The sequence below is a fragment of the Chiloscyllium plagiosum genome, chromosome 14, assembly GCF_004010195.1.
Source record: "Chiloscyllium plagiosum isolate BGI_BamShark_2017 chromosome 14, ASM401019v2, whole genome shotgun sequence".
NCBI classification, from domain to species: Eukaryota; Metazoa; Chordata; class Chondrichthyes; order Orectolobiformes; family Hemiscylliidae; genus Chiloscyllium; species Chiloscyllium plagiosum.
In genome coordinates this window covers 6,075,737-6,085,256 of record NC_057723.1, presented here as the reverse complement: position 1 = coordinate 6,085,256, position 9,520 = coordinate 6,075,737, and the positions used below count along the sequence as shown (strand labels likewise).

Below are 9,520 nucleotides of genomic sequence, written 5' to 3'. Positions count from 1 at the left end.
ACCAAAGTGGATAATCATACCTTTATCCACATTAAACTGCATCTGCCATGCATCTGTCCACTCACCTAACCTGTCTAGGTCACCCTGTAATCTCCTAACATCCTCCTCACATTTCACCCTGCCATCCAGCTTTGTATCATCAGCAAATTTGCTAATGTTACTCTTGATACCATCTTCTATATCATTAATATATATTGTAAAAAGCTGCGGTCCCAGCACTGATCCTTGCGGTACCCCACTGGTCACTGCCTGCCATTCTGAAAGGGAGCTGTTTATCACTACTCTTTTCACTGGTCAGTGAAGATAATCTTTACTTTTTTTTTAATTGAGCCCTTTTCATAATATTCTAAATTTACTTTAGATTTCTTTGTGAATTGGTGTCATAGACCGTTCAGTCTATTGTAGTCCTATCAGCATTTTGAAAGTGTTATCAATTTGCTCCCAGCTAACCACTTTCAGCAGAATAGAGCCAACATACTGTAATTGTTTAACCGTAACTATGTTTCTCCATCTTAATTGGTTTATATTGCAGCATTCCCAATAACCTATCTATTATTCAATGAAGTAATCACCTCCTGTATAATTGTGGCTTATCAGAATCTTATAAAATGCATTGTTTCTGTCTCATATAAAACCTGCTTCCATGTTTAATTTTTATGCTTGAGCTCTTTCTAGTGAAGATCTCTGTACCTCCCATTTTGTCAGCTATGTCAGACTGCATTATTGCTCATTTGAAAGGATGAGTACCATTCCAGATCTGAAGTGATGAGCGGAGCAGTATCCTGCATTGCACTGGACCTTATTTGTAAATTATGACCTTTTACGAATTGGTCATATGCGTATGCCCTTGCTTTGCAGGATTGACCTTTAGCCCCCACTAGCCCTCCCTGCTATAAGCCAATCTGTGAGATTGCATGCACCCTGCACGTCTAATAATGGTCACATCACTGAACTTTGGGTGTGATGACATAGAGTGGCTCCAAAGTGAAACAGCATGGCTCCTCACCAGACATGGGAGAGAGGTAGGCCATTCAGCCTCTTGAACGGCAATGTGGGTTCTAGATCCTGGCTGTTCATTTGCCCCAATGCAACATTCCTGTGTTATCCCCCTATTCCTTGGTGTCATTAGCTATAAATTTGTTAATCTCAGTTTTGCAGAAATGAGAAGAGTTGCTTCCCCTCCCTTTTGGTTACAGTTTGGGCCTGAATCTGGATTCACACTGAATTTACATTCTAACTACTACATGAAGTCAGGGTGTGGGTTTGCTCGCTGAGCTGTAGGCTTGATATCCAGACGTTTCATTACCTGGCTAGGTAACATCATCAGTGGTGACCTCCAAGTGAAGCGAAGCTGTTGTCTCTTGCTTTCTATTTATATCTTTCTCCTGGATGGGGTTCCTGGGGTTTGTGGTGATGTCATTTCCTGTTCGTTTTCTGAGGGGTTGATAGATGGCATCTAGATCTATGTGGTTGGAGTGCCAGGCCTCCAGGAATTCTCTGGCATGTCTTTGCTTAGCCTGTCCCAGAATAGATGTGTTGTCTCAGTCAAAATGGTGATTTTTTTCATTCGTGTTTAGGGCTACGAGGGAGAGAGGGTCGTGTCTTTTGACCGTGTCTGATGATGTTACCTAGCCAGGTAATGAAACGTCTGGATATCAAACTTACAGCTCAGCGAGCAAACCTACACCCTAAACATCAACCTGAGCTACAAAACCTTTACAAACCTTGCAAAAATACATGAAGTCAGCCCATGCAGCATGCAGGCTGAGATTATACTTTGGATGCACAGTTGCAGCGGATCCTCCAGCTCCGCAGAACAGTTCTATTGAAAAGCCTCAAGAGAGATGTTAACATGTATTTCTCTGTGTCACTGAGCAGCCCCTTGTCGTACCTGCTCATCCTCTACACTATTTAACGATAGGTTTCGCTGTGCCCTATCTTTAAGGAGAACCCAGGAGGATCAGTTAATGGAAACAGTCTGTTGTCTCTCTTGCAGTGGTGTAAGCAGTGAGTGCATGATCTCCCAGGGTCTCATAAGCCAAGCTGTAAAACTGCTGATTGCACTGGGAAGAACTGTTGATTCAGGCACAACAGATGGTGTGGAATTGGTAAGTAGATCTGGGAGATCATTAAATTTATCCCCTTGTGCCCATTGTCAGTGGCTGCTCTGTGTGCGGGAAGTTCTGCTTATGATAGGGGAAAAAAACAAAGACACTATCATATTGTGCATTGCCCAATCTCCAAAATAGTCAGTTGCATGCTTTTTGTTTCTCTCAAGTGTTAATTGTGGCTCAGTTGGGAGCAATCTCAGTTGTGAGTTAGGAGGTTGCGAGTTCAATTCCCACACCAGGACTTGGAATGCAAAAAGCCTAGATTTTTGGTTTCAAGTCTGAGATTCCAGTTAGGCACGGAAGGAGTGAGAGGTGCTGTCCTTCGGATAAGATGTTGAATCATGTCCCATCTTCCTACTGAGTTGGTCAAAAATGATCCCGGAGTTGAAGAAGTTCTAACATTCTGGACTGCTGTGTTTCCTACATTGCAGCAGTGACTTCATTTTAATGGTGCCTGTCTGACCCAAAACATTTCCCAGCTATCTGGCAGTCATGGAAAGCTATGTAAATGTAAGATTAAAGTGCACGTCTGCCTTTCAGTGTTGTAATTTGGAGAATCACAGCCGCACACTTGCTCACAGCAAACTTTCCCCATCAACAGTGTGATAACAGCCATTTAATTTTGTTTGAATGCTAAATGTTTGCAACACAGAGAGACAGCTCTCTTGTCACTTTACAGAATACTCACCTTTTCACATCTGCCTGAGAGGGCAGACAGGCTTTTGTCTGAAAGTTGGCACCTGCAACACTCCCTCAGTGTAAGGAATGTCAACCGTTCTTTTGTGTGCAGGTTTCTGGAGTGGAGCAGGGGAGCACACATACGGATTAGGAGTAAGCCACTTGGCTCCTCAAGCCTGCTCAGCTGTTCAGTAAGATCGTGCCTGATCGGATTACTCCATGTTCCAGCCTACTCTGTCAAAAATGTATTGACTTGTTCCTTAAGATACTCAGGCACTTTGCTTCCACTGTGTTTTGAAGAAGACAGTTCCAAAGGTTCATGACCTTCTGTGAGGAAAATAATTCTCCTTATCTCAGTGTGTACTATCTACAAGATGCTCGCAGGAATTCACCAAATATCCTCAGAGAGTATCTTCTAAACCCTTGATCTCTTCCATTTAGAAAGACAAGGGCAGCAGATACATGGGAGCGCCACCACCCGCAAGCTCCCCTCTGTGCCACTCACCATCCTGACTAGGAAGTATGTCACCATTCCTTCACTGTCGTTGAGTCGAAATCCCTCCCTAACTTCATTGTGAGTCTACCTACAGCACACGGACTGCGGCGGTTCAAGAAAGCAGCTCACTATCATCTTAAGGGCAACTAGGGACAGGCAATAAATGCTGGCTGAGCCGGTGACACCCATGTCCAACAAGAGAATAATAAAATAAAATTAATTATGTCTTGCCAAGCCAGGAAATGACCCATTCATGCCTCCTGTCTGTTTGCTATGAGCTGGCCAATCTTCTATCTATACCAAGACCCAGACTTTCCCATGTCATCTGTCATGGAAGCATGATCTCGATCGTGGCTCCAAAAGAAGTTCTCTCACCTTTTCACGCAGAAGTTCTTCCCTTGTGTGTCAGACAAAAGGCAGGGAACTGATTCAGAACTTAATTTTTAAAAACCCTTCTTTATTTTAACTCATCAATACTTAACATAAAAACACACATTGATTGCAACATTTACTTCTCATTTCATGTAACTACAACTTTAAATCACTTCATTTAATTTCACTTCACTTTTCTTAATCCACATTTAATCCTGTAGGCCTGGCTTGAATCAAATACTACCCCAATTTGAGTGAAGCGGCCAATGTCACTCTCTGCGAATGCCTCACTTCATGGTTCTTTATCTTCCCTCTGAAAGTAACTTCAGAACATGTGCTTTCCCAATTTGATCAGGAGGCTTAGAGTCATGGAGCTGTACAGTATGGCAACAGACTCTTTGTTCCAACTCATCCATGCTAACCAGATATCCTAAGTAAATATAATCCCATTTGCCAGCACTTGGCCCATATCCCTATCCTGATGCCTTTTAAATGTTGTAATTGTCCCAGCTTCCATCATTTCCTCTGGCAGCTCATTCCATACATGCACCACCTTCTGCATGAAAAGGTTGCCCCTCAGGTCCCTTTTAAATCTTTCCCCTCTCACCTTAAACCTATGCCCTCTAGTTTTGGACTGCCCCACGCCGAGGAAAAAATCTTCACTAATTACCCTATCCATGTCCTTAATGATTTTATGAACTTCTGTAACATCACCCCTCAGCCTCTGATGCTCCAGGGAAAACAGCCCCAGCCTATTCAGACTTGCCCTATAGCTCAAACCCTCCAACCATGGCAACATCTTTGTAAATCTTTTCTGAACCCTTTAAAGTTTCACAACAACCTCCCTATAGAATGGTGATTCTGGATTAGTGGTGCTGGAAGAGCACAGCAGTTCAGGCAGCATCTGAGGAGCAGTAAAATCGACTGCTGCCCACCCCCACCCTCCTCTCACTTATCTCCCCACGCTTCAGGCTCTCTGCCTTTATTCCTGATGAAGGGCTTTTGCCTGAAACGTCGGTTTCATGCAGTATTCCAAAAGTGGCCTAACCATTGTCCTGTACAGCTGCAACATGACCTCCCAACTCCTGTACTCAATACTCTGACCAATAAAGGCGGGCATACCAAATGCCGCCTTCACTATCCTGTCTACTGGTGACTCCACTTTCAAGGAATTATGATCCTGCACTCCAAGGTCTCTTTGTTCAGCAACACTCCCAAGGGCCTCACCAATGTATAGGTCCTGCCCTGATTTGGCTTTTCAAAACTCAGCACTTCATATTTATCTAAATTAAACTTCATCTGCCACTCCTAGGCCTCATGGCCCATCGGATCAAGATCCCCTTGTGTTCTGGGGTAATTTTTGCTGTCCACTAAACCTCTAATTTTGGTGTTATCTGCAGACTTATTAACCATACCTGCTATGTTCACATCCAAATCATTTATTCTTCTCCTCTGAGAAAAATCTCTTTGTTCTGTTAAATTATCTGAAATGTGCTCCATTCCAGAAAGATCTCTGGCACTCAGCCAATGAATTGATCAAAGTTTGATCACATTGTTTGATTGTAGCCAATGGAGTTTACTGATAAACAACTCCCAAGTCGTAAACAGTGATATTTTATGCTCCATATAAGGTAGTGTGGTGCTAGCATGTCGAGAGACCACCAATGACTCTTGCTGAAAATATGTTGCTGGAAAAGTGCAGCAGGTCAGGCAGCATCCAAGGAGCAGGAGAATTGACATTTCGGGCTTGAGCCCTTCTTCAGGAATGAGGGAGGACTTGCACCCGAAACGTCGATTCTCCTGCTCCTTGGATGCTGCCTGACCTGCTGCGCTTTTCCAGCAACACATTTTCAGCTCTGATCTCCAGCATCTGCAGTCCTCACTTTCTCCACCAATGACTCTTGCCTTATTTGGTCACCACAGGGCACCACAAGTAACAGCAGGCTCTAGCTGCAGTTTTAACTGAGGTCAGAATTCAAACTATCTTGACCAAAATTCCCAGCATGCTTGATTGTAGCTCTTAACCAGTCTCGTAGCCATTTCTACTCCTGACCACACTATGTGCAGAGAAAAAATATTTAGATACAGTGGATTCTAACTGTTCATTTGTATTGAATTCTTTTAACCATTCCCATGATTGTGAGGTATTCATTTCTTTCCAATTTTAAATTCCACATTTTCCTTCAGCTGATCTACCCTGTGGCTCGGTGCTTGGGAAATCTCATCGCCAGTGATGAACGACTGTGGTGCAAACGCCAATTTCATGACGGTGACTTGTTGCAGGCACTGAGTGTGTTCCTGCGTGGGTTTCTGCAGTCACGACCTTTTGTAACCCGGGAATGCCTCTGGCTTCTTAACAACCTCTCAGGTGAGACTAGCCCATTTTGAAATGATTAACAGGGGATAGATACTTTCTAATGAACTTGTTCAGAGAAGTTACTGCACACCTCTGGACCAGGTGGGACTTAAACCCAGGCCTCCTGGCTCAAATGAATGATCACTACCATTGTGCTACAAGAGCCCATTAATAGGGAGTAGATATTTTGAGTCACCGTATTTAGAGGTGTTATTATACACCTTTGGAAGATTGGGACTTGAACCCAGGCCTTATCCCCACAAGTCTTATCTTAAAGAAAATGCCTCCTTTCCAGATAAGTGTCACCCCCTCGGCTCTGGTTTTTTAAAAATTCTGTTGCTGATCTACGGAATTGTGTATGTGTGTGTATTTTTAATCACTATGTTGCTGCATTGATTAATGTCTATCACTGCAGCTGGTGATAGACAGTTCTGCTCTGCCATCTTACGTCATAACCTGGTGCCGGTGTTCCTTCAGCTAATCCCTTTCTCTGGTGGGATAAATACACTGGTAAGTTTGCACTTTTCTGTATATTTATGAATTTGAGATAAGATTGCGAATTATATATATCCTTGTGTTCCGATTACTCCACGACCTCACTCCTCCCTATCTTTTTAGAATCCTCCAAAATATTTGGTGTCTTCCAATTCTGATCGTTTGCAAATGCCCAATTCTCATTTCATCGCCAGTAGTGCGTGGGCCTTCACCCACTTATGATGCTTACCTCCTCTCTCCTTTTAAGAGTCTCCTTAACATCTGTCTGATCAGCCTTACATGATTCATTGTTTTTTTTTAATCGTAATTGGTTTAGAGTGTATTAGCTACGAGGAGAGATTGGACAAAGTTGGTTTGTTTTCACTTGAACATTGGAGATGGAGGGGGCAACCTGATAGAAGTTTATAAAATTAAGGGAGGCATGAATAGAATGGATAATCTGAGTCTTTTTCCCAGAGTACAGAGAGCTTTATCTTTTATTCCTTATTCCTTCATGGGCTGCGAGTGACCCCAGCAAAGCCATTTCTCTTCCCCGTCACTAACTGCCTTTGAACCGAATGCTGTATTCAGGCACTTCTGAAAACACTCAGTTATGTTTATGGCATATGTTTATGGTAAAATAGAGCATATGTTTATGGTAAAATAGGGCAAGCTTAAAGGAGATGTGAGAGACAAGTTTTTGACACAGAGGTTGGTAAGTGTCTGGAATGCACTGCTAGGGGAAGTGGCAGAAGCAGATTCAACAGTAATGTTTAAGAGGTACCTTGACAGATATACAAATAGACAGGGAATGGAGGGATATGGACCACATGGAGCCAAATGGATTTTAGTTGAGAAAGGTGTCATGTATTGGCACAGGCTTGGTGGGCCGAAGGGCCTATTCCTGTGCTGTATTGGTCTTTGATCTTTGTTCTATCTTGATGACTATGCTGTGTGTAATGTAAATAACAGCATCTTGCTTTTATTAGAAAAGAAGAAAATTCGAACATTGAGCCCATCTGCACTCATTCCTGTATTATTCTAACTCTCCCAGTCTCTTAGCCAATTGCCATTTTAATATTTTTACCATTTTGATAAATGAATTTGCAATCCACTCATTACCCCCAACCTATCAAATTGAATGTTTAACCTCCCCAAGGTACAGATCCCATACTATTTGCTGTAAATTCAGGAGAAACCTCTTTACCCAGAGAGGGATGAGAACGTGGAACTTATTATCTGTGGACATGTCGAGATAAATGGCATTGACGCATTTAAAAGACAGCTTTATCTTTTATTCTTTATTCCTTCATGGGTGTGAGTGTCCTCAGCAAAGCTATTTCCCTTGCCCGTCACTAACTGCTTTTGAACTGAAGGCTGTATTCGGACACTTGTGAAGACAGTCAGTCATGTTGCTGCAGGTCTAGAGTCACACATAGGCCAGACATGGTATACCTCCTTCCCTAAATAACATGAGTGAACCAGATGGGGTTTTACAATAATTGTAGCGCCAATCCTGAGACCGACTTTATTATTCCAGATTTTATTGATTTGAGTTTAAATTTCACCAGCTGGCCTGATGTGATCCTATGTCCTCTGAGCAGTAGTCTGGGCCTCTGGATTCCTACCCATGACATTGCCATTACACCACTGAGTTTGAATGAGAAAATAATAGGATATTCTGATGAGGAAGAGGTCAAGTCTGGATGGGAGGAGCTTCACGAATATAAATATTGGCATAAATCAGTCGGACTGAATGTCTGTTTTTGCTGTTAATTCACTGCAGTCTTACTGTTACTTCATATTTGTGTGTGTGCTTTTGTGTGTTAAATGCAGGTTTTGATGCTGTTGGGTAATGTTGCAGAGCTGGGGCTTGAGTATTGCGAGAATCTGCAACAGCAAACAGGCTTATTTCCTGCTCTCTGCACCACCCTCAGCACGGCTGACCCAGAGGTAGCGCGTATGACACTGGAAGTGCTGAATCTGATATTTTCGTATTGTCAGCAGGTGAGGTGGCCATTTCTGGTTTTAAATGTGTGAAACCTGCTATCTTCCGGCACACATCTTGTCTAACTTTTCCACAAGAATACTGTGGGTTAATTGTCGCTGTATACATTTACAGGGTTTTGCATGCTGTATTTGAAATCTTAAACCTGTTTCTCCTTCTCACCAGAAACAGGCCCCTTCAAAAGATCCCAAAGCGTTTGCATTATCATATTTCCTTTTCAGGTCCCTTATTATCTCTCCTGTTCCTTTTGGTGCCGATCACTGATTTTCCCCATTGCTCATTTATGTCTGTTATGTAGGATTGATGGTTCAGGAGTTGCAGATTACCCAAAGTAGGCAATTGAAAGCTCATACATAGATTATTAAGCATATTCATAAGCTGAGGTTTAGATATGGCACATCATCTAAATAGGCAAAAAAGTCACACCGTCCATAACAGGTGAGTATGGCTTCCTGGTTCTGTATCGGTCAAGCAGATAGGGTTAAGCAGGGGAAGACCATCTCCTCAGCTGATCATGGCAGTCTCTCCAGAAGGATTTACTGCTCTCTGAATGAAGCTGATCTCCCCATTTGGAAGCAACAGTTTCTTGTATTTTCTTCAGTCTTATTGAACAGGCCGAAGCAAACGTTGTTCACTTTTTACATACTCCTCTCCCCAAAGTCTTGTGCTCACCAACATGTTGAGGACAGAGCCAGCATTGGTCCACTTTGTGAAGCCGCCTTCCACCCAAAGTGATTTTTCCTTCTCAAGAATCTTTTTGTAGACCTTATTTCCAGGACACTAATTGTTCATTCAGTTGGCAAGGCGCAATATTCAAGGTAATCCTTCCTATTCTGTCAGAAGTCTATGTATTGAGTACAGGAGTTGGGAGGTCATGTTGCGGCTGTAGAGGACATTGGTTAGGCCACTGTTGGAATATTGCGTGCGATTCTGGTCTCCTTCCTATCGGAAAGATGTTGTGAAACTTGAAAGGGTTCAGATGTTGCGGCTGTAGAGGACATTGGTTAGGCCACTGTTGACATATT

At 42.8% G+C, this 9,520-nt stretch overlaps 1 protein-coding gene across 3 annotated transcripts in view; it reads left to right on the top strand.

Moving 5' to 3' along the window:
- tmco6 (transmembrane and coiled-coil domains 6) overlaps positions 1-9,520 on the top strand; it is a 57,086-nt gene that overhangs the window by 25,856 nt on the left and 21,710 nt on the right. For all 3 annotated transcript variants that reach the window (XM_043703083.1, XM_043703081.1, XM_043703082.1), the window contains exons 8-11: positions 1,997-2,108; positions 5,845-6,025; positions 6,429-6,523; positions 8,324-8,494. In XM_043703083.1, coding sequence (XP_043559018.1) covers positions 1,997-2,108; positions 5,845-6,025; positions 6,429-6,523; positions 8,324-8,494 — 559 coding nt within the window. The remainder of the gene's footprint in view (positions 1-1,996; positions 2,109-5,844; positions 6,026-6,428; positions 6,524-8,323; positions 8,495-9,520) is intronic.